At 37.6% G+C, this 24592-nt stretch overlaps 1 protein-coding gene across 1 annotated transcript; it reads left to right on the top strand.

The window, feature by feature from the left end:
- Positions 1 to 12029: 12029 nt before the first annotated feature.
- On the top strand, positions 12030 to 15049 carry LOC117619869 (metallothiol transferase FosB). Its single transcript, XM_034349924.1, has 2 exons — positions 12030 to 12397; positions 14659 to 15049. Exons 1-2 carry the CDS (start codon positions 12086 to 12088, stop codon positions 14917 to 14919), a joined length of 573 nt encoding a protein of 190 aa, XP_034205815.1. The 5' UTR covers positions 12030 to 12085; the 3' UTR covers positions 14920 to 15049.
- Positions 15050 to 24592: the final 9543 nt, after the last annotated feature.

A 24592-nucleotide genomic window follows, 5' to 3' on the forward strand; every position in this document is an offset into this window, starting at 1 on the left:
TAAAACTAGTAAAAACTCAAGTTACTAAATGGCCGTATAAACATATCAAAATTGCAGCCCATGGCACTGCTTTTTATGTATTAATAGTTCTTGCGACTACTTTTTATGTATAAATAGTTCATGCCATTGCTTTTTATGGATTAACAGTTCAAGCCTCGGTACACTTAGTAGTAGGTCATCTATATTTGGATTGTAGATTGTCGTCTTATTTTTTGATGTGGAGCTTACACATCATGATTTGTATCAAGTCCCATTCACCAACAATCTCCACTTTTGGCGAGATCCAAGCCAAGGTAACCCGCCCTATCACAACACTCTCACTTTTCAAGGTTGACATGGTTCCTGCAACTCCACCTCTTCAAACAAGGATTTCTTGAGCCTTGCTAGGAGCTCTTACTCCACCTAAGCCTAAGATTTTCTTGAGTTTTGCTAAGAGCCCTTGCTCCACCTAAGCTTGGGATATTCTTGAACTTTGCTAGGAGCCCTTGCTCCACCTATAGTTAACCGCCCCTAGGATTTCGTTGAGTCTTTTCTTCACTAGCCTTTGCTCTACTATCCCATTCCACCTTTCTCCGTCGGTCTAGGAATTTGCTTCAGTTGCCTCCTCAAACATGTCAATGGCTCCATCACTATACCCAAAGGCATATACTCAAAAGGGAGTGCGATACCCCATCACTATACTCAAAGGTATACATTTTTTGGAATAAAATTAAATCCTTACCCCATCACTATACTCAAAGGCATATATTTTTTGGAACAAAATCAATTCCTTGCCCCACAACTAAACACAGAACTACAAGAATTTAATATTGTAGTCTAGAAAAGAAGAAAAAAATTGTACACACACATCAAGCATGGCTCTTTCTAGAATAACTTGGCAAAACATAAATTAATGTATAACTGGTTTATTATAATCATAAGAACAAAGAAAGATTATAACTTCTAATTATGTTATAAAATGTACACTACTACTACGAAAAAGGTATACTATACATAATATAGAAATAAAAGCAGGATACTTGTATTGTCGTGTGTGTATATATATATATATATATATATATATATATATAACGTGCTAAGGAAAGGTCTATATTGCTATAGTTATCTTTACTTCACCCCCCCGCGTACTCCTCTATTCTTGTATTTGAATTCCGTCTCTAAGCTTCCCCTTTAGTGTCTGCTGAGACTTATTTGTCTCTGTGTGTGTTTTTGTTTGTGTGCATGTGTGTTTGTTTGTTTATTTATTTTTTGTTTTAAAAATTAAATTCAATCCATAAAACATGTTTTACTCCAAGCCATTAATGATTTTGACTCTTTTATATTTCTCTCTTTTTCTTCAAGAGATCTTTGGAGTTTAACCTCGTTTTTTGGGGTATAAATGTTTCAATCCAGTAGAGTTTAAAGACAATGAGTAGGATGAGATAAATTTAAATATGTTACTAAGAGAGTTAATGTCTAAAGAAGTTTCATATTCAACATTCGGAAGTGACATCATTGGTGGCATAATTAATTATACAATAAAACCAAATAATTCTTTATATGCGCTAGCTCAGTGTTGGAAAACCATTCGGCTTGGAGGTCGCCATGCAGCATTCGAAAGTTGTCTCAATACAGCAGACTTAGAGATTCGCAAGTATTGTCCTTTTAGTCGAGGAGCTATAGTTTGGATGCTAGGTTGCCTTTTAAAGTATTTCAGTGCAAATTTCATTGGTGTAAGTGACACGGAAAACGGATTCTGTGAGATTAGTTTTGAATTCAATGATAGTCCCAAGTTGATTAAAAATAAACTCCGTTAGTTGTTCATTCGATTTAGTTATGTAGCTGTTCATGGGTCGTTGAAAGCTAAAGGTAAGAGGAACAATGTTAAAAGAGAAAAGACTTTTTGGTATTGTTGAATGTATAAGGGACCTTTTTAATATAGAGTGTAAGAATTGCCTTGATGTTGCAATAAAAGAACTTATAGATCATGAAATGAAATGAAACGGGTACGTGCTATTTATGGAAGTTGTAAAAATATGAATTTTACAAATTTTACTAGGTAATTGTTTGGGCCTAAGAATTCCACACGCCAACTCATTTTGATGAAGAGGCCCATAAACAGAAAAACAGAAGAATGATCCTTGACTCCAAAAAGTAGCCCAATTGACATTAGAAGCCCATGTTTTTTGCAAAGGTGGCAGATGTTTAAAAACACAAAAATAACCAATTAAATGGTAATTCATCACCTAGCATGTCGAAAACCTCTAAGAAATTGGATTAAACCCAGCTTCTAAAAAATTCTCGTCACTTTGATCTCAAAAGCAAGTCAGCACATCTTTTTTACTAAAAAATGTTTTCCCCAAGGAGCCCCACGTGACTTCCTGACTTTGAAAAGTCAAAATTTTCAACTATCATAGAGGAGTTGATAGGGAGTTAATGAAAGCATGTCTTACAGGAAGACTTCTCCATTGTTTGCAGCCAAATAAAGAAGATCAAAATCCCTTGTTATATACAGAGAAACTCTGTACCAAAGCAGGTGACATTTCCAAGAGATAAGCAGACTACATTCTCAAGAGATAAGTAAGGAGCAAGGGAGTTGTTCAACAGGAAAAGCAAACTGATCATCATGGCAGATTGTGTCTTTCCTTCTTTACAAGAAACAAATAGAGAGCAAAAGGAGTTGATTTTTTTTTTTTGGGAAAAGAAAGGAAAATATCACCATGGCAATTGACTGCTGATGATTCTTCTCTACCAGAATAGATAGCTTCCCTTTTTTATGGCATTTAAAAATAAAGATATTTTGAAAAGATTTGCCGCCCATTATTCAAAGATTAAAAACCTCACTCCAGCATTTCCTATAAAATAAGAGAGATGGTGAACATATGAAAGACAGCAAAAAAAAAAAAATCAATCAAGACAACAACTCTCAAAGTCAACTGACAAGAAAAAAAAGATGAATCGATCTTAAAAGCTTTCAGATTCTAAAGCAACCAAAACTCTTTTGATTCACAAGAAACAAATCAGCTATGTTCGCACTAAAACTAAACATATAGAGATAAGGCTAACTTACAGGTGATGTGGATGGTTCAGACTCGAGGAGCCTTCAGTCTGTGATGTTCTTTCTCGGGACGCGATGCTGGGTTCCGCCTAAGGAGAGGAACGGTAGATGAGGTCTAAAGCACCGGTGTGGTGCCGGCCTAAGACCCCCCAATGCCAAAGTTAGTGACTAAGAGCAATTCTATTGACAAAGTGGAAGCATAAGTCAAGTAAACAGTCTTACCTTTCGGTTGGGCCAAAGGGATTTATTTATAGAGGGTGGTGGGTGATCATTTAGTACTTAGTTCCGATGTGGGACTTGTGGGAGGGCCTTCGACGGTCAACACGTGCTCTGACAGGCCTTGGCGGGAGTTCCGAGGTTTACCCAAAAAAATCGGCCGGATGTGCTAACTGATCGTTTGGCATCAGGTGCCGAAGATCTTTTCAAGGAATCGGTCGGGAGAACTTGCCGATTTGACAAATCATGTGTGAATTGGTGGTGTATGCTAATTACTTATTCAACGTGGCTCACAGGTTCGGTTTCAACCTCGCTCACTTTCCTTGTGTCATGATGTGAGTGGGGGTCAGATATAGTACAAACAAGCTAGAATTCAAATATATGTTTTCGGTTCAGTTTAGAGAAACAGTTTTATAAAGCGAGATTCCTCTCATTACAAATTTGGTTTAGCACAAAGCCAAATCAAGCAGAGTCAGGGTTTTTCACAAATATGAAAACCTCAACAAATTTATAGAAAGCCTTGGTCAAGCAGAACAGGTACCATAGCGCAGTTCTAGCTCAGTGACCATCAATCTAGCCACTTCTGTGGCCTTCAGCAAGCCTTCCTTGACTCTAAATAAATTGAAGCTTTGCCAAACTCAAACGTTGGTTTCGATTTCCAGCTGAAACTCATCAGTTGAAGGTGTTGACGATCCAATCCAGCACAGACACAGCCAATACAGCCCTATTCAGAAGCAACTACCCAGGCAGAAATTGAAGTCCAACGCTCTGTTGTCTTTTCTGGAGTTGGCTTTTTCTCTTTCTGAGCTTTGTAATGGGTAATTCTGCCTAAACAATTTACTTTCTTTTCATTTTTTTTGGCCATAACTACCAATCTTGTACTGTAAAAAATTGTGAAGTCCTCACCAGTTTGAGGCAAGAAAAGAACTTACTTGAGAGATATTCCTCATCCAAAATTCACAATCGCTTGTTTAAAAGTCAGTAACTTGGGGCGCAAGTTATTTATTTTTTAGAAGTTTGCTAGGGTTGTGAATTGCTAGCAGTGGCACGCTCATGCACAAAAGAAAGTTGACTTGTTGATCACCAATGGTTGTCAAGCCAATGAGGAATTTTACCATACCATCACAGGATTAAAATCAAAACGGGTGAACAGTAATAAACTATTTGAATTATAGGGTTCATAAATGTTGGTGATGGTAATGAGAAAGCAAGTTCTATTCATGTTCCTATGTTTTATTTGTGCAATAATATAAATTAAAAATATTCTAGTAGCTACCTATTAATGGAATAAGCGGGATTTTAATTTTAAAAATAAATTAAATGGGATGCCAGCTGGTGTATAATGGGTTTTTTTCTCCAATTTTATTGTTTTGGACTTTCTTTATAATAGTAATGCTTGAAATGATGATTCTAAATTTATACATAAAAAAATTTCCTAAATTATGGAGCATGGTTGGAGTATAAATTTTATAAAAAATTCTTAAAATAAATTATTAGTCTGTTTAGTTGATATATATCTCGAATCATTTGATAGAATTTTCCAAGAAAGCTTGACGACTTCAAACAGAAGAACTACAAGTTTTTTTTTCTTTTTTTGAAATATATATGACGAGATCAGTCCGTAAAAAGACAAAAGGATTCATGGTGAATCTTTTTCTTATCCTCGTACTGAAAAATTTTCATTGCATCCAATAACCTAAAGAGTTGAATTAAAAGAAAGGAGGAAAATATTTATAAATTAATATATATTATTTGTATTCAACAATACTTGAATTTTGTGTGTATTTTTGAAAATTTTGTAAACAATACATGTATTAAATACAAAAAATACATACGTACATGTTCGATACGAGTATTGTACTATTGCTTTTTAAACAAAATTTAAAAAACCGAGTATAGCCATCCGACTGTACTATTTCTTTTGAAAAATTAGAGAAAACGGAGTATAGCAGTGCATCTATACTATTTCTTTAATTAAAAAAAATAAAAAAACAAAGTATAACCAAGTGACTATACTATTTCTTTGTAAAAAAAGAAAAAAGGACCCTCCCAGTTGCAAATTACAACTTAAAAGTTCGGCCACTATATATTATTTTAATCAAATTTAATTAAATATATAAATATATATTATTTGTATACAATAATACTTGAATTTTGTGTGTATTATTCAAAACTTTATAAATAGTACATGGATTAAATATGAAAAATATGTACGTACATGTTCAAAATGAGTATTGTACTATTTCTTATTTTAAAAAACTGAGTATATGCGGCTGTACTATTTCTTATTTTAAAAAAAATTAGGAAAAAAGCGAATATCTCCAGGCGGCTATACTTTTACTTTCTAAAAACACAAGAGAAAAGGACCCTTCTAGTTGCATTAGTTTATATTTTATAGATATTAATTATTCATCAAAATTTTGGCAAATTACAACTTAAAAGTTCGGCCACTATATATTATTTTAATCAAATTTAATTAAATATTTAAATATATAGTATTTGTATTCAATAATACTTGAATTTTGTGTGTATTATTGAAAACTTTATAAACAGTACGTGGATTAAATATGAAAAATACATATGTACATGTTCAATACTAGTATTATACTATTTCTTATTTTTTAAAAACCAAGCATAGCCATACGGCTGTACAATTTCTTATTAAAAAAATTTGGCAAAAAGATAATATCGCTGTTATTTAATTTTTTGAGTATAGCCGGGCAGCTATACTATTTCTTTCAAAAAAAAAAACACTAGAAAAAAAGGACCCTCCTACTTACATTAGTTTATACTTTAGAGATATTAATTATTCATCAAAATTTTGGCAAAATTACAACTGTAAAGTTTGGCCACCATATAATATTTTAATATAATTTATTTAAATATTTAACTATATATTATTTGTATTCAATCATACTTGAATTTTGTGTGTATTAGTGAAAACTTTGTAAGATATAAGTGTATTAAATATGAAAAATACGTACGTCCATGGTCAATACGAGTATTGTACTACTTCTTTGTTGAATTTTTTTTAAAAAAAAACGAGTATAGCCATACGGCTGTACTATTTTTAAAAAAAAAATAGAAAAAGTTAGTATGGCCGGTCTGCTACACTATTTCTTTAAAAAAATGAGTATAGTCATGCGGCTGTACTATTTCTTTTTTAAAAAAAACTAGAAAAAAGACCCTCCTAGTTTCATTAATTTATACTTCATAGATATTAATTATTCGTCAAAATTTTGGCAAATTACAACTTAAAAGTTAGGTTCCTATATAATATTTGGATATAATTTATTTAAATATTTAAATATATATTATTTGTATTCAATAATACTTAAATTTGTGTGTTTGACTGAAAATTTTGTAACCAATACATGTATTAAATATGAAAAATACATACGTACATGTTCAAAATGAGTATTGTAATACTTTTTTAAAAAAAACGAAAAAACCAAGTATAGCCATGCGGCTGTACCATTTCTTATTATAAAATTAGGGAAGAACAGAGTATACCTACGGGGCTATATTATTTCTATTGAAAAATTAGCAATAGCCCCGCCGCTATACAATTTCTTTAAAAAACAATTAAACAACAGAGTATAGCTGTGAGGGCTATACGATTTCTTTCGAAAAAATCTAGAAAAAAGGACCCTCCTACTTACATTAATTTATATTTTATATTATTCGTCAAAATTTTGAAAAAAATTACAACTTAAAAGTTCGGCCACTATATAATATTTAAATATTTTAATGTATATTATTTGTATTCAATAATACTTGAACTTTGTGTGTATTATTGAAAATTTTGTGAATAATATGTGTTTTAAATATGAAAAATACGCATGTACATGTTCAATACAAGTATTGTAATCCTTTTTTAAAAAAATTTAAAAAACAGAGTATCACCGAACGGCTTTGCTATTTCAAAAAATTAGGGAAAAAAAAAAGTATGGCCGGTCGGCTATACTATTTATTTTGAAAAAAATTAGAAAAAAATCAAGTATAGCCGTGCGGCTGTAATATTTCTTATTAAAAAAATTCGGCCACCATATAATATTTTATTTAAATATATATTATTTGTAATAACCCAAACCAAAATATCTAAAAAGAAAGAAAATATCTAAAAAGTAAGGAAAATATCTTCTTGCAAAAAGACTATTTTGCCCTCGCATTATTTAATAGGGGGAAATTGACTTTTTGATCGAGAAAGAATTTGGGAATGCCGCTTGCGCCATTGCGTAGAGCGCGGCGAAACGAGTTCGTACACACGGAGTGGACCCGAATCGGGACTGTAACGAAGGAGATGGTCTAAAAAACGCGAAGGGCAAAACGGTAATTTGGCCAAAAAGTCAGATTTTTATCCCCCTCTCTCTCGTCTCCCCCGTCACTTTTCTCTCTCTCTCCTCTCTCTCTCTCCTTCCGCGCGATTTGGGTCGTGCGACCCTTCGCCTTCCAAGCGACGGCCCGGCCACCACAGGCCGAGCCGATCTCCGCCGTGGGTACCATCGGGTCCGCCTCCGTGTCGCCGTCCCAACCTGACCAACCTCCACTCCGGGGCCGCCCTGAGCTGGCCGGAAAATCGTGTTTTCCGACGGAGGTTCGTCCGAAGCTACCCAAACTTCCAGCTCGAAATTCTCCTTCGTTTCTCCACCAAATCGATCGAGTAAGGTATGGTGTCTCAGCTATTTTTCGTGCTCTAGCTGATGGGTATATGGGCTTCGATCGATTTTAGCTCTAAGGGGTTCGATTTTCGACTTGAAGTTTGGCCGAAACTTCGGCCGCTCGAAACTACTGTTTCTGGTCACTTTTTGGGGGTTGTCGAAGAACAAAAGTGACTCCAAATGGGGTGTTTTACATAGGGTAGGAGTTTAGAGTCTTGGTTCCGAGATGTTTCAGCCACCCGAAATCGCTTAGGACACCCAAATCTGACCGCGCGTGCTGGGACGCGTGGGAGAGGGTAGTGATGTAATTCTGTGCAGTTTTGTGACCCTCGTGTCGTCACGAGCGTGTGAGATTTTGTGGATCTCGATTCGGAGTCCGTTTGAGCCCCGAACGGATTTTCCATACCGCGCTATCCGTGGGTGCAGTGTCGTTAAATAATCGGATCGAGCTGAATTTCGGATATGTCGGTCTACATGATGTCAGGATCGTGTAGGATTTGACGGATTGCGAATCGGAGCCCCGGATACCCCTGAATCGCGAACCCTGGGGCTAGGGTTTGGATTTTAAGCGATAACGCAATTTTAGCTAATCCGACCGTCCATTTCAGACCAAATTCGCAGCACACGGTTCCCTCGCTGTAAGGAACCTTCAGGGAATCCCAGATTGGCGATCAGAGGTCGTGGACCCACGGGGTTCCGGGTCGGCCGATTAGGCAGTTTATCATTTAGTTGAGCGTCGGACCTTCCCAAAACTGGTCCAAGTGTCTGAAAGGGCTGACGAGGGCATAAGAGTAACTTGAAAAGAGATGCACGTATTTCTAGGAGCCGGGGGCAGGGGGTTTAGTTGAAATTCTTTTTAGTCAGCAGTCTATTAATTTAATCTTTATGGGCAATCAGGCACCAGGAGCCCGACAGGATTGCAAAGGAGACTTTCGAAGGGTCAAAATAGCTCGGACCATCTGTGAGTGGAATTTCTTTCATAAATGTTTTATATAAATAAGTTATATAAATTAGTTATACAAATGAATTTATACAAAGGATTTTTTTTATATTGAGTTTATATAAATAAGTTTTTAGAAATGAATTTATTTGAATAAATTTCTTTATTGATCTTGAGTAAGTTTTATTACGGTTCTGAATATGATCAGTACAGTAACAGTTCTATAAGTCTGTGCTGCTTATTTACAAGTTATAGAAACAGAGTTTGAGGTTGGAATCAGATGAGACAGCAGCACAATTTGAGATTTCAGTTTTAATCGGATTTTCTAAAGGAATTTATTTTAAACCCACCTCGTACCCATTTTTCTTTGGTGATTACCCACAGTTGGACCGATGTCTACGGACATCCAGTCCGATTTCAGTTACGTCAGTGCACTTGACTTTGCCTCACGAGTTTCGGGGACGCTCGGACCGTGAGTGCCAGGATTTGCGGCTCGGCAGACTTGGTGTCCCAAGACCTGCCAGGATTGTGGCTCGGCTGACTCTGTGTCCCCGAGACCTGCCAGGATTGCGGATCAGGCTGACTACGGTCCCCTGCATCCTGCCAGAGCGACTCGAGCTGACTTGGTGTCCTCGAGGAATCTGCCGGCAGATCAGGCTGATCATAGTCCCCTGATTCTGCCAGTTTGCGGCTCGGGTAGACTGCGTGGCGCCCGAGACCTGCCAGGGGAATTGACGGATATGACAGGGGTACAAATAGGTGGTATTTTCCAAGGATTTTAAGCTCTTTTATTCAGTTATGGTTTTCAGCTATTTCAAACCAGTTTCTTTGATATTTATGCATTTTATATCTTCATATAATTGTTCAGTTTTACGAAGCTACATACATACGATTATATATATATATTCGGATGAATACCTTATATTAAACACAGGTGAACTTTAGCCTTACTTATCAAGTTATTTTTACTATGGGGGTTATTATGATTTTTAACTGTTTTCATAAATCTTATGTTTGGTCCACTTACATTTTCAACCTGTTTTTCGCCCCCAGGCCATAGAAATACGCGGGATCCACCACCGGGCCATTCAAAGCTTCCGCATCACCACGTAAGGCAAAGTTTTGTAGTTGAAACCCTGAAACTTAGAAAATGCTCTGATATATATAGTTGAAGTTGGAAAACTGGAGTTGAGATCTGTTATTTGGAATATTCTGGCAGTTGGTGTGAATTTATGAGTTGTTTAACAGGTGGAAAAATTTGGAATTGGTCAAAATACAGGGGAGACTCTGCCGAATTTTCGGCAGCAGTCTAAGGGAGTTTTAAAGAGAACTTGAAGTAAGAAGGGTAAAAAGGTCATTTGTGCCCGACATTCGCCATGTGTCGGACACACAAAGGACTTGGCTCGAATTCCAAAGTGGAAATTGGGTCGGGTCCTGTCATTATTTGTATTCAATAATACTTGAATTTTGTGTGTATTATTGAGAACTTTGAAAACAATGTGCATTAAATATGAAAAATATGTACATACATGTTCAATACTATTTCTTTGTAAAAAATTTTATAAAAACGAGTATAACTGTAAGACTGTACTATTTCTTAAGAAAAAAAAAAACCGAGCATAGCCGATTGGCTATACTATTTCTTTAACCAAAAAAACACACAAAAAGCAGAGTATAGGCGAGCAGCTATATTCTTTGTAAAAAAATAAAAAGAAAAAAGGATCCTTCTAGTTGCATTAGTTTATAATTTATAGATATTAATTATTAATCAAAATTTTGGCAAATTACAACTTAAAAGTTTGGCCACTATATAATATTTTAATATATATTATTTGTATTCAATTTTGTGTGTATTATTTAAAATTCTATGAACAATACTATATTAAATATAAAAAATACGTACGTACATGTTCAATATGAGAATTGTACTACTTCTTTTTAAAAAAATATAAAAAACCGAGTATAGCCGTGCGGCTGTACAGTTTCTGATTAAAAAAAATTAGAGAAAAAATGCGTATGGCCGTTCGGCTATACTATTTCTTTTAAGAATTAGAAAAAAAACCTAGTATAGCCGATCGGCTATACTGTTTCTTTTAAAAAACTATTTAAAACAGAGTATAGCCATGCTCTAAAAATACAAGAAAAATGACCCTGCTAGTTGCATTAGTTTATACTTTATAGATATTAATTATTCATCAAAATTTTGGCAAATTAAAACTTTAATGTTCACCCACTATATAATATTTTAATATATATTGTTTAATAATACTTGAATTTTGTGTGTATTATTGAAAATTTTGTAAACAATACGTGTATTAAATATGAAAAATATGTAGGTATATGTTCAATATGAGTATTGTACTATTTCTTTTTAAACAAAACCGAGTTTAGCCGTGCGATTGTACGATTTCTTATTAAAAAATTGGGGAGAAAGCAAATATACCGGGCGGCTATACTATTTCTTTTAAAAAATTAACAAAAACCAAGTACAGCCGCGGGGCCATACGATTTTTAAAAAAATAATTAAAAACAGAGTATAGTTGTGCGGCTATTCTATTTCTTTCTTTTTAAAAAAAATGAAAAAAAGGACCCTCCTGCTTATATTAGTTTATATTTTAGAGATATTAATTATTCATCAAAATTTTGACAAATTAAAACTTCAAAGTTCGGCCACCATATAAAATTTAAAATATATATGTATATATATATATATAAAGCAAAAGGAAGAAAATGGTGAAACATTCAAAATATCAGAAAAAGCCATTGGTTAATGCAAACATTAAGAATTAAAATTATTAATTAAATAAGGATAATATACTAAATTCACACTTTTTCATATTTAATATTAAAAAAAGTTGAAAGAAAAATCAGATAATGAATCCTATTTTTATAGAACATAATTATCCATTATCTTTTTTAATTCCAAAATAAATTAATTTTTTTATAAAAAAAATTTTCTCACGTACAGAAAAAGTTAGTATGTAAATAAATAAATAAATTCAAGTTAGAGTTGCCAGTTGCGGTTGCCTGCCACCAGTCAAAACCCCAGACGTCTCCTACAGACAATCACACGTAAACCCCTTTGCATGCAGCCATACGCCACGTGTCGAAATTAGAGCAACTGCCATTAATTCCCTACAGATTTCTGCAAAACAAAATAAAACACCACCACAAAATCACAGCCGCTAGCCATAGCAGAGAAGAAAAGAACTAACAACTAAGTGAGAGGAAATGTCAAAAATGGAGGAGGGGAAGCTGGAGAAACCAAATGCGAAAGAGAGAAGCAAACACGAAGAAGAAGAACTTCCTCTAATGGCGTTGAACCACGTGTCGAGGCTGTGTAGAAATGTGGAGGAGTCGGTGGATTTCTACACCAAAGTTTTGGGGTTCGTTAAGATTGAGAGGCCGCCAGCTTTCGACTTTGATGGTGCTTGGCTATTTAATTATGGAATTGGGATTCACTTGGTGCACTCAGAGGATGAGGAGAGGCTTCCTGCGGATACTGATCGCTTGGATCCCGTGGACAACCACATCTCATTCCAGGTTAGTTTTATTTTATTTTAATTAATTTCTTCTTCAAATTGCTACAATATTCTATTTATTTATTGAATTCTTGCCCAAATTCCTCTTTGTCATGTTCTCTTTCCTTCCTCTAACCTAATTGTCACCTTTGGCGGTGTTTTTTATTCTTCTTTTTTCTCGAATACAATTCGGACTATTTTTTTCAATTTTTGTGCTAGCTGTCGAAATTTTCTAATCTTTCTCAACATTTTGGAGCTCATTTGATAATCATTTCATTTTACAGTTTTTAGTTTTCATTTTTAAGAAATAGAAAACAGAAAACTTGTTTGGTAACAATCTTTAGTTGATTTTTTTTTTTCTGGAAAACTGTTTATTATTTATTTGGTAATTTATTTCAGTTTTCAATTTTCAATTTTATGTGGAACATTGAATTTTTTTCGGGGTCAAATTGTGAATTTGAGATAATAGAATGAAGGTGCATGTTACAAAGAGTTCGTAGTATTTTACTGTGAATTTTTTCGAGTTACAATGGAGGTCCTAAGGCTTGGACTAGGTCTGCAGTCAAACATAACAGTTGGGCTGCAAAATCTAAGTCAAAAGGTTCCAAATATTGAGTTTTGGTAATTGGAGTGTAATGCATGTGTAGTGACATAAAATGAGAAAAGAGCGCAAAAAAATAAAATAAAAACATAAACTGGAAAGACTTCCAAGTTGTTTTGAAAAACGAAAATGAAATTAGTTACCAAACATGTTTGTAGTTTTCACTTTCATCTTTTTCAGAAAAATGAAAAATGAAATAGTTACCAAACAACTCCTTAGTGTGCCCTTCTTATCAACGCATTCAATAATAGGCAAAAAGTCACTTTTGGTTCAAGTGATTTACCACTTTTACCACTAAAGTCCATATGGTTTCAATTTGAAGCAATTTAAGGACAATTCCAATTTCTGTTAAATTATTCTTAACTTTTGGCATTTTGGTCCAACTTATATCCCTTCCTAACCGGCCAACCCTCTCCTCCATCCTCAACAACCCAATGCCTCTGATTCTTCCTTTGAGTCGGTTGGTGGTCCTCATCCACCTCTATTCCCCTACCCAAATTTGCACCCCTTATACTCAAATATGCCTTTGACTCCGTTACCCTATCCGCTTCAAGGACATTTTTAAACCACCCGAACATCGACTCAATCGGCGGCCAAGCCAAAGCTCTCGTCGCGATTCTCCGAGAAGTGCCCGCTTTGTATTTCAAGGAAGACTTCTCCCTAGAAGATGGTGCCATATTTCGATCGGTCTTCCCGTTCACGAACATCTCTGAATCAGGAGAAGCTCTAGCTTTCACTTGGTGAAAAAGACCTTGCTACTCCTTTGCATTAAAATTCTTTATGGTTGGAGGCTCGAAGCTTGAATTTGCTTTTTATGGATTGGTTGTCAAGGTTGAAGCTTTAATTGGAATAATTGCTCAGCAACCAAACAATTCTTCTTCCTTCTTGGTTTTCTTATTAAGATATCTTTTTATGTTCTTGATTTTTGAAAGTTTTGAGTCCACATTGAGTAAAACTCAAACCTCCAATTAAGGCCCCAAGAATGAGACCCCAAAACATGATAATGGGACAACATGGAGGACACTTGGGTTGTGTTCTGGATGCTGGTTGGTTCGGAAGAGATGCAAGATTTGACAGAAACGACCCTCAATAGATAACAGAAGTTAAGAATAATTTAACACAAATTGGGATTGTCCTTGAATTGCTTCACATTGAAACTACATGGGCAAAAATGACCAAATTGAAACCACAGGGACCTTAGTGGTAAAAGTGGTAAACCACGGGGACCAAAAATGACTTTCCACCTTAATACTATGTTAGTTTTTATTATTTTTTTATTTTTTAATACACAATACTATGTTAGTTTTAAGCATGTGTCGAGTGCATGATAATTCTCTTTAGGTTATTTTTTCACTTTGCTTAAAAGGAAAGAGAGAGGAAGTAAGGGAAAGAAAGAAAGTAGAATATGAAAAATTACCCTAAAAATTAACTCTTTTTAAAAATTTTTTTTTTTAAAAGAGAGATTAATAGTAGGAGTATTAGAGCATTTTTTAAGTTAGATGTTAAAGTCGTATTGAAAATCTAGGGGTAATGACAATAGTTCAGTAGAGTGCTTAATTTTTCCTCCTTTTAAAATTAAAAAATTACTTGCCTGCGACTATATTACTATGCCAAATGTTATAATATGGGTGGGCAACATAAATTGTGTTGCCTTACTAATTGATACACTATATTACTTGCAGTGTGAAGACATGGAAGCAATAGAGCGGAAACTGAAGGACCTGAATATAAAGTACATTAAAAGATCAGTGGAGGATCATGAAAATAAAACAACAATTGACCAGCTCTTCTTCAATGACCCAGATGGATTCATGATTGAGATGTGCAATTGTGAGAATATCAAGCTTGTTCCTGCAGGTCCCTTGGGGAACATAAAGCTACCAGTTGATAGGCATACTCCTCCTGTTGATCTCAACCAGAATATCAAGGATGCTAATAAATAGGTTAATGTTTGGGCGGGGCTGCCAAATGTTAGAGAGTATGTTGGGGTTTGCTAGGTTTGCAATTAATTATTTTTCTTAAGAGTTTTTTTTTTAATGTAAGCTAGGCCATTGCTAAAGATTTTCTGGCAAGTCCCGTGGATTGGGTGGACGCAAATTTCGCAGATGATCTTGCTAGGGTTCACAAAACCCGCCTAGTTTGTATTAATCTTGTTTAGTGTTGTTTTTAGGGTTGGCCCCCCGCTCATAAAAAATAAAAAAAAAGATTTTCTGGCAATTATGTTTCCATGCTTGCATTAGAGTGGAACTTTAAAGGCTAAAGTGTCGTTTTGCTACTTGAATTATGATGTGTTTTAAACTTACCCCCGAATTATTTCGTTTGCTGATTTATCACTTGAACTTGTGAATATGATATTGGAAGAGAATCATTTTAATTGATAGTTACAATTCGTTTATACAAGAATATCTTAGTGTACAAGGAAACAAGTCCTCCAATCTAGGAAACTTACTAGGAAAGTAAATGCTAATTACAACAGTATTGATATTAATTGATATTGTACAAATTTATTTCCTAACACTCCTCCTCAAGTAGAAGAGTGGATATCAAGAACTCTCAACCTGCGAACAAGATTGTTGAATTTTTTTCGTCCCAATGCTTTAGTAAGAATATCGGCTAACTGAGAGGATGGACTCACATGTTGTGTAGCAATCAAACCTTCCTGAATCTTATCTTGAATAAAATGACAATCCATCTCAATATGTCTTGTTCTCTCATGAAATACTGGATTAGCAGCAATATGTAAAGCTGCCTTGTTGTCACAATACAACAAAGCAGATTGGCGACGAAGGATGCGCAAATCCTTGAGAAGGGATCAAAGCCAAGACAACTCACAACATGCTGCCACCATAGATCTATATTTAGCTTGTCACACCCCGGACCGGCTCCGCCGTAGCAGGATATTGTCCGCTTTGGGCCTGGCTACATTCTCACCAGCCCGCACGGTTTTGTTTCTGGGAGCTCACGAAGCAACTTCCCAGGGTGGTCACCCATCCTGGGATTGCTCCAGCCTCCAACTCGCTTAACTTCGGAGTTCCTACGAACCCGAAGCCAGTGAGCTCCCAAAAGGCCTCCCACTATATTGATGCGAGGTGTGCCATATAAGGCACATCACCCCCTCTCCGTTTGGTCGATGTGGGATCTCACAATCCACCCCCCTTAAGGGATCCGACGTCCTCGTCGGCACACTCGCACCACACGGCAGAGTGGCTCTGATACCAAACTGTCACACCCCGGACCGGCTCCGCCGTAGCAGGATATTGTCCGCTTTGGGCCTGGCTACATTCTCACCAGCCCGCACGGTTTTGTTTCTGGGAGCTCACGAAGCAACTTCCCAGGGTGGTCACCCATCCTGGGATTGCTCCAGCCTCCAACTCGCTTAACTTCGGAGTTCCTACGAACCCGAAGCCAGTGAGCTCCCAAAAGGCCTCCCACTATATTGATGCGAGGTGTGCCATATAAGGCACATCACCCTCTCTCCGTTTGGTCGATGTGGGATCTCACATAGCTTCTGCTGATGATAAAGATACAGTTTTATGTTGCTTCGATTTCCATGAAATAAAAGAAGATCCCAGAAACACACAATAGCGTGTAGTAGACCTTCTAGTATTAGGACATCCTACCCAATCAGAATCACAGAAAGCTTCAAAGTCAAGTCATTCTGAGAAGACAATAATATGCCTTGACCTGGAGATTTTTTCAAATAACGAAGAATACGGAGTGCGGCCTCCATATGAGGTTTATATGGGGCATGCATAAACCTGCTTAAGACATGAACAGAGTAAGTAATATCTGGCCTTGTGATGGTCAAATAAATTAAGCGACCAACAAGTCTTCTATAATGAGCTGGATCTTTAAGTAATTCACCCTTATCTGAGAGTTTAAGACCTTTTTCCATAGGAAAATCAACAGGTGTGGCACCTAGGAGTTTTGCATCCTTCAAAATTTCCAATGCATACTTGCGTTGAGATAAGAAAATGCCCTGTTTTGATCTTGATACCTCAATCCCCAAAAAGTATTTCAAATCTCCAAGATCTTTAATACGAAAATAACGGTGCAAAAAATCCTTGAGTGCCGAGATAGCTATAGGGTCATTGCTCGTGATAACAATGTCATCAACATAAATCAATAATGCTGTGAAAGAGTGCCCCTTATGGCATGTAAATAATGAATAGTCGGCTTTAGACTAAATGTAACCAGTGGAACAAATGGCCTGAGAAAACTTAGCAAACCATTGACAAGAAGCTTGCTTTAAACCATAAAGAGATTTATGAAGGCGACATACCAAGTTCTCCCCTGTCGTCAAAGACCAGGTGAAGGAAGCATGTAGATTTCCTTATGGAGATCACCATGAAGAAAAGCATTGTTGACGTCAAGCTGATGAAGAGGCCAATTATGAGCGGTAGTAAGAGCAAGGAGGCAGTGGACAGTGGGCATTTTGGCAGTAGGAGAAAAAGTATCATGATAATCAACACCTTCCAACTGAGTAAAACCTTTAGCAATTAACTGGGCTTTATATCGCTCAACAGAGCCATCTGATTTAAGCTTTATTTTATACACACACCGACAACCAATGGGCTTCTTTCCAGCAGGTAACGGAGTAAGACTCCAAGTGTGGTTATCAGACAAGGCTTGCAATTCAGACTGCATAGCCTCTTGCCAATGAGATTGGGGAGCGGCTTCTTCATAAGAACTAGGTTCAACAATGTTACTGACTTTTGCAATGAAAGCAAGGTAAGCCGAGGAATAATGATGATATGAGAGATAATTGCAAAGCGGAAAACATGTACCTTTAGTAGGACCTAGCAGTAAATAAGATGAGTGATTAGGGATGGGAAACATGACCTGATTGCAGATGTAGTCACATAAGCAAACGGAAGGCACAGAGATGCGTTCAGATCGGCGGAGAGGTGATGGTTCAAGTGTGGGTGCATGAGGACTGGTGGCGGGTGAACTATGGGCGCGCTCAGCTGGTGGGGATAATAGCAAAGGGAGACCAGGCTCATCAGGCTCCGTGGCGGTGTCAATTGGGGACGAAGGCATGGGATGTGGACTGATGGGGGTTGACTCAAGTAAAGTAGCGACTGGAGAAGAAAAAATTGGGTCCACGTCAGAAGGGAAAGGAGGAGCCGGAAAAGAAGAGGGAACCGAAATTGAAGAGAAGGAAGGAAAAGTGTGATAGGGAAAAATATTTTCATGGAATTTAACATCACGACTTGTGAAAATTTTGTGAGACTTAAGATCATAAAGTTTGAAGGCTTTTTGACCAAGGGGATAACCAAGGAAAATAGATGGAATAGCACGAGGAGCGAATTTATGTGTCACATGAACATTAGTGGCATATGCAAGACAACCAAAAATGCGAAGGTGAGAGAAAGACGGTTTTTTGGAATAAAGACGTTCAAAAGGAGTGTTAAAAGAAAGAAAAGTAGGAAACGGTTGATGAGATGAATTGTAGTTAAAACACATTCCCCCCAAAATTTGGAAGGAAGATTGGCCTGAATTTTTAAAGCACGAGCCGTTTCAAGGATGTGGCGATGCTTACGTTCTACGACCCCATTTTGTTGAGGCGTATAAATGCAAGAGTGTTGAAAAATGACTCCCTGTTCATGAAAGAAAATCTGAAGAGAAAGAAACTCCCCTCCATTGTCGGCACGAAGTTGTTTAATTTGGGAATTAAATTGAGTGCCAACAAAAGAAAAAAAGGTTTTTAAAAGATGTTGAGTCTCATGTTTATGGCGTATTAAAAATACACACGTAAAACGAGAATAATCATCAACTATTGTAAGAAAATAACGGGCACCAGAATTTGACGAATGCTTATAAGGGCCCTAAATATCACAACGAATTAAATCAAATGTTTTGACAGAGAAAATTGAACTTGTTCCAAAAAGGAGACGACTCTGCTTTGCCAAGGGACAAACATGACAAGCGTTATTAGAGACAAAAGGGAAATCTATTAAATGCTTAGACATAAAATTTAATATGGAGGAAGAAACATGGCCAAGATGACGATGCCAAAGGTCGGTAGTGGTGACAGTTTGGTTGCAGGATGGACGGTGAGACGAATATTGGTGGGTTGTGTTGGGGGGTTTCTTCGCCAATAGTGCCACCAAATAATAAAGCCCGCCATGTTGCTTACCCAAACCAATCGTCTTCCTCGTAGCAAGGTCCTTCAAAATACACCAATATGGGAAAAAATTAACTGAACAATTCAAAATTTTTGTAAGCCTACTCACCGACATCAAATCTACTATGAAAGTAGGTACACATAGCACATCACGCAAAGTATAAGTAGAATTGAGAGGGAATGATCCTGTTGTAGTAACTGAAGCCTTCTCCCCACTAGGCATACAAATGGGTTGCATAGAATGATCAATATTACGATGAACTAACAATTTTGGAGAAGAAACAATGTGGTCAGTCGCGCCACTGTCGATAATCCATCGCTGAAATTTTAATTTTGACAAACCTTTATTGGTGGGAGCGGCATTGACATGGGATTTCTTGTCAGGCATTGGTTTGTCATGCATGATAGCCAACATTTACTGCATTTGAAGGTCCAAAAGGGCGGACATAACAGATTGCATCTCATCCTTGGTTGGGCCTTCCGAAACATGATTGGAAGATGGACCACCATGATTTTTCTTAGGTTTGTGGCGTGGATGACCTTCTGGATACCCATGAAGCTTCCAGCAGGTATCAATGTGATGGCCATTGTCATCACAATGGGTGCAATGGGGTCGGTTTTTTGAAGATCCAGCGCGGCAATCATCACCGTTGGAGGTCTGGGAACGGTTTTGGTCTGACCTGTCAATGCGACGATCCTCGCGGTTGGTGGATCGATTCTGATTAGGGCGTCCAGTTCTAACAGCCATGGCAGCAGTATCGGAGGTTCCAGCAGTGGCTCGTGAGACTCCAAGCGTGTGTTGCTTTTCTTCTTGGCTGATGGAGGCATATGCTTGCCTAACAGACGACAAGGGATTCATCAAGAGAATTTGGCCACGTATAGCACTGTAAGACTAATTCAATCCCATAAGGAATTGCATGAGGTTGTTGCGATCACCATAGGCTGCACAGGTACAGGTAGAAGAACCTATGTAGGAAGCAAGTTCATCCCAAAGACCTTTCAACTTGGTATAATAGGCAGCGATTGACAATTGGTCTTGTGTCAAATATGAAGTCTTTCGCTGAAGTTGGAAGATACGAGAAGTGTTGCTTTGAGAGAATCGTTCACGGAGATCCTCCCAAATTGCATGGGCTGTGGTGCAATATATGACACTGTCGTTGATTTCGGGATCAAGCATGTTGACAATCCAGGAGAAAACCATGTCGTTACAGCACATCCATACCTCGTGTTCATCACGATTGGATTCCAATGACGGCTTTTTGAGAGTTCCATCAACAAAACCCAATTTATTCTTTGCGTTCAATGAAACAGTCATGAATCTGCGCCACGTTGCATAATTATCTCCATTCAAAGGCTTTGGTACAATTACCAAACCTGGATGATCTGAATTATTGATGTAGTAAGGACTTGAAGGTTCAACCTTGAATGTGCCAAAGGAATCACCCATGGTTTCCAGCGGCGAAAGATCTGCGGCACGAGAAGGTAAGGTGCGGCAAGAAAAGAAATATGAAGAGCTAGGGTTTGATGTCCTGCTCTGATATCATGTGAATATGATATTGGAAGAGAATCATTTTAATTGATAGGTACAATTAGTTTATACAAGAGTGTCTTAGTGTACAAGGAAACAAGTCCTCCAATCTAGGAAACTTACTAGGAAAGTAAATCCTAATTACAACAGTATTGATATTAATTGATATTATACAAACTTATTTCCTAACAGAACTCATTAACTAGTCAATGTTGGACTTGCTGTTAGTTTTTTGAGGATTTCATCCATATTATCATTGGGGCATGTGCTTTGAATTTTGAGGACATTGCCATCACTTTCCAATCTCACCCACACCAATCTTCTTCATACCTAGCCATCACTCCCCATTTGGAAGAGCACACCCTCCCTTCTTCATTGTCCTTGCAATTTCTCACTACACCCACTCCTCTTGCAAATCTTTTGTCTTGGTTCTAGTCCCACCCTCCCTGTAGTATGAGTTTCTTCCGCAAAAGAAAAAAAATAAAAATCATACACTTCATTTTATGTGTAGAGAGGTTGTAGAAGGAGGTATTGTAAAATTAAAATTTAGAAAGATTGAACATGAGTGGGCTAGAGTTGTGTGGGGCGGGGTGTAAAAGGTGGAGGTGGTTGTGGGGTTTTCGCTGGCTGAGGAGTCGTCAGGGTTGGAGTGCAAAAAATAAATTGGTGTTGGGGTAGGAGGTGGGGGGTGGTTGCGGGTGAGAGAAGGAGAGGTGGCTGTAGGTGTTGACGATTTGTTTTCGCCAAAAGTGGAGGAACATGGCCGGTTGGGGATGGGGGTGATTGAAGATTTTTTTTAAATTGTTTATTTTAAACAATAACTGGAAATACAAATTCATCACTTGGAAGGACTATAATGCCCTCAACAAACAAATGACACGGCCCCCACATCACTATATAGACAGAAATCTAATGCAAGTCCTACATTGGCTATTTTAAATTAGTAGAAGGACTAAATCGGTAGCCAAAATAATTCAAGAGGTAAGTTCAAATTGCCTAGTAGTTCAGGGGCAAAACAGCTAAAAATTATTATTTTGAAGTTCTATTAGAGTCGTTAAGTGCAAATAGAACTTCATGGGCAAGCTTGATCTCAAAAGATTCTTATTACAATGTGGTTTTTTGATTTCTTATCCTACAACTAAATTTAACTTTAGATTTTATTTATTTGCAACAAATGCAGTCCTCAATGCCTAAGGGTTTGTAGCTCGAGTGGTTAAAAGCAGCATCTGAATCTGTGTTCAAATTGCCATTCCCCTAATTGTGTCAAAAAACAAGATAGTCTTCAATGCGAGTTGAGTCTCAAAATTAGCAAATGTAGTCCTTAATGCGAGTTGAGTCTTGAAATCACGGCCCAAGGCCGAAGCCGAAGGTCCGCATCCCTCATAAGTTTATCACATACCCCATCCAAGTTGATAGGACCCGACCCAAATTCCGCTTTGAAATTCGAGCCGGACCTTGTGTGTGACCGACACTTGGCGAATGTCTGGCACAAATGACCTATTTGCCCTTATAGTTACAAAATTAAATTTCAAAATTTGCCTGGACTTCTACCAAAAATTCGGCAGAGTCTCCTCTGTAATTTGTTCAATCCCAAATTACACCTGTCAAAACGAGCAAGTATATTTATACAACCAACTGCCAGTACGTAAACATACAATCCAACGGTTCTGTTCTCAATCTACGGCCAAGTATCAGAGCAGATACTAAGAATTTACAAAGGAGTTAATCTTTTTACAAAACAAAAAGAAATCCTACTTTAAGAAGAGGCGCGGAAGATAGGAAACGGCCCGGTGGTGGATTCCTGTGCACGTCTATTGCCTGGGGGCGCAAAACATTCGAAAATGTGAGTAGACAAAAATAAAGGTTTAGAAATTAGTATATGAACATATTAACCCCACTGTAAAAACAGTTATGCAAAAACTGGATTTTTCTTCTTCATTATATTTGTACTGAAATCAATGCATTCACATTTTTATATATGTATATGCAAATCATATTCAAGATCAATAAAACTCGCATAAAAGCATTGTAATCAATTTAAAACTACCACCTAGGTGTACCCTTTTAATTATGTCAATTCCTGATATCCGTCAATTTCCCTAGCAGGTCTCGGTGACACAAAGTCAACTCGAGCCGCAAACTGGCAGGATTCAGGGGACCGTAGTCAACCTGATCCGCATTCCTGGCTCTCACGGTCCGGGCGTCCCCGAAACTCGTGAGGCAAATTTCAAGTGCACTGACAAAACTGAAGGCAAACTGGATGTCCGTGGACATCGTCATATCCGAAGGCAACATATACTGAAGGCAATCTATTTCTGTAACTGGGTACCCAAGGTGGCTTAAGAAAATATAAGAATTCTGATATAAATCTCAATCTCTACTTTCCATATCTTTTTAGCATTTTAACTAGGCAACATATAAATAAAGATATTTAACTTCAACAAAACATGCTAGGAAAACCACAATCAATAAAACTTATTCAAGATCAAATAATGAAATTTATTTGCATAAGATCATCTATAAAAGAAAAGTCCACTCACTTCTGGTCCGAGCTAATTGGACCTTTTGAAGGTCCCTCCTGCGGGTCTGCCTGACCCCGAGTGCCTGATTAAACCACGATGAATATTTAATTAATAAAACTGTTCGGTATAAGTATTAAATTAAAACCCTGACCCCAGTTTCTAGAAGTGCGTGCACTAACTTTAAAGTCATTCTTATGCCCACTTAAGCTTTTCAGATGGTTAGAACTGTCTTAAAAGACCTGAGACTTCACTAAGTGATAAACTGCCATATTGGTCAATACGGAACCTCGTGGGGTCCACGACCTCCAATTGCCAATCTGGGAGTTCCTATAGGTTCCTCACATTTAAATAACCATGTCCTACAAGTCTGGTCTGAATTGGACGGTCGGAATGACCACGATCGTGTAATCGCATAATTTCTCAACCCTAGCCCTAGGGTTCGCGATTTCGGAGTATCCGGGTCTCCGATTCACAATCCGTTGAATCATACACGATTCTGGAATTATCTAGAATAACATATCTGAAATTAATTGGGATCCAACGGCTCAACCGTATTGAACCCGGAAATCGCGCAATATGGAAAATCCGTTCGAGACTCAAACGGTATCCAAATTGAGATCCGCGAATTCCTACGCGCTCGTGACAACCTAAGGATCGCATCAAGACTAGTGCCACTACACTACCCTCGCCCACGCGCCGCGCTTGGTGTCCAAAGAGATTACGCATCGCCGGAAAAACTCAAAACCACGGCTCCAAACTCCTACCCTAGGTATAACACCATATTTAGAGCCACTTCTGTTCTTGGACCTACCCTAAAAACTGACCGAAAGTGGCTGAACACGGAGGCCGAAAATCAGCCGAATTCCAATTTGAAAATTGGGCTATCTACGGTTAAAACTGATGCAAACCTATCCAACCATCAGCTAGAGCATGGAAAATAGGTAGAAATCCATACCTTACTCGACAAATTTGGAGAAGAATTGAGGGAGAACGAGCGGGTTGAAATTTCTGTCAAAATCGGTCTGTTTTCTGTGATTTACGGCCAGTGCCGGCAATTTCACGGGCTGAAAACGGTCGGAGAAGGAAGAGGAGGTGGCAGTTCGAACAAGACCGGTCTCGTGGCCGGTGGTGCTCTGTGGCGCGACGGCTATTCCTGGAAAGCGGCGGGCAGGCAAACAGCGGGAGAGGAGAGAGAGAGAGAGAGGAAAACTGAGGGAGAAGAGAGAGAGAGGGGGGATAAAAATCTTTTTTTCCAAATTACCGTTTTGCCCCTCATGGTATTTTAACCGTATTTTCTTCGTTAAAACTCCGATTCGAGCCCACTCCGTGTCTATGGACTCGTTTCGTCGCGCTCTACGCAACGGCGTAAGTGGAATTGTCAAATTCCTTTTTGGTCAAAAAAATCAACTTTTCTTTAATAAAATATTCCAATGACATCA

This window comes from Prunus dulcis, chromosome 2 (assembly GCF_902201215.1).
Source record: "Prunus dulcis chromosome 2, ALMONDv2, whole genome shotgun sequence".
Taxonomy (NCBI): domain Eukaryota; kingdom Viridiplantae; phylum Streptophyta; class Magnoliopsida; order Rosales; family Rosaceae; genus Prunus; species Prunus dulcis.

Coding starts and splice junctions, on each gene's coding strand:
- LOC117619869 (XM_034349924.1), top strand. CDS start 12,086: ATGTCAAAAATGGAGGAGGGGAAGCTGGAGAAACCAAATGCGAAAGAG. Junction 12,398..14,658: donor ACAACCACATCTCATTCCAG/GTTAGTTTTATT, acceptor TATTACTTGCAG/TGTGAAGACATGGAAGCAAT.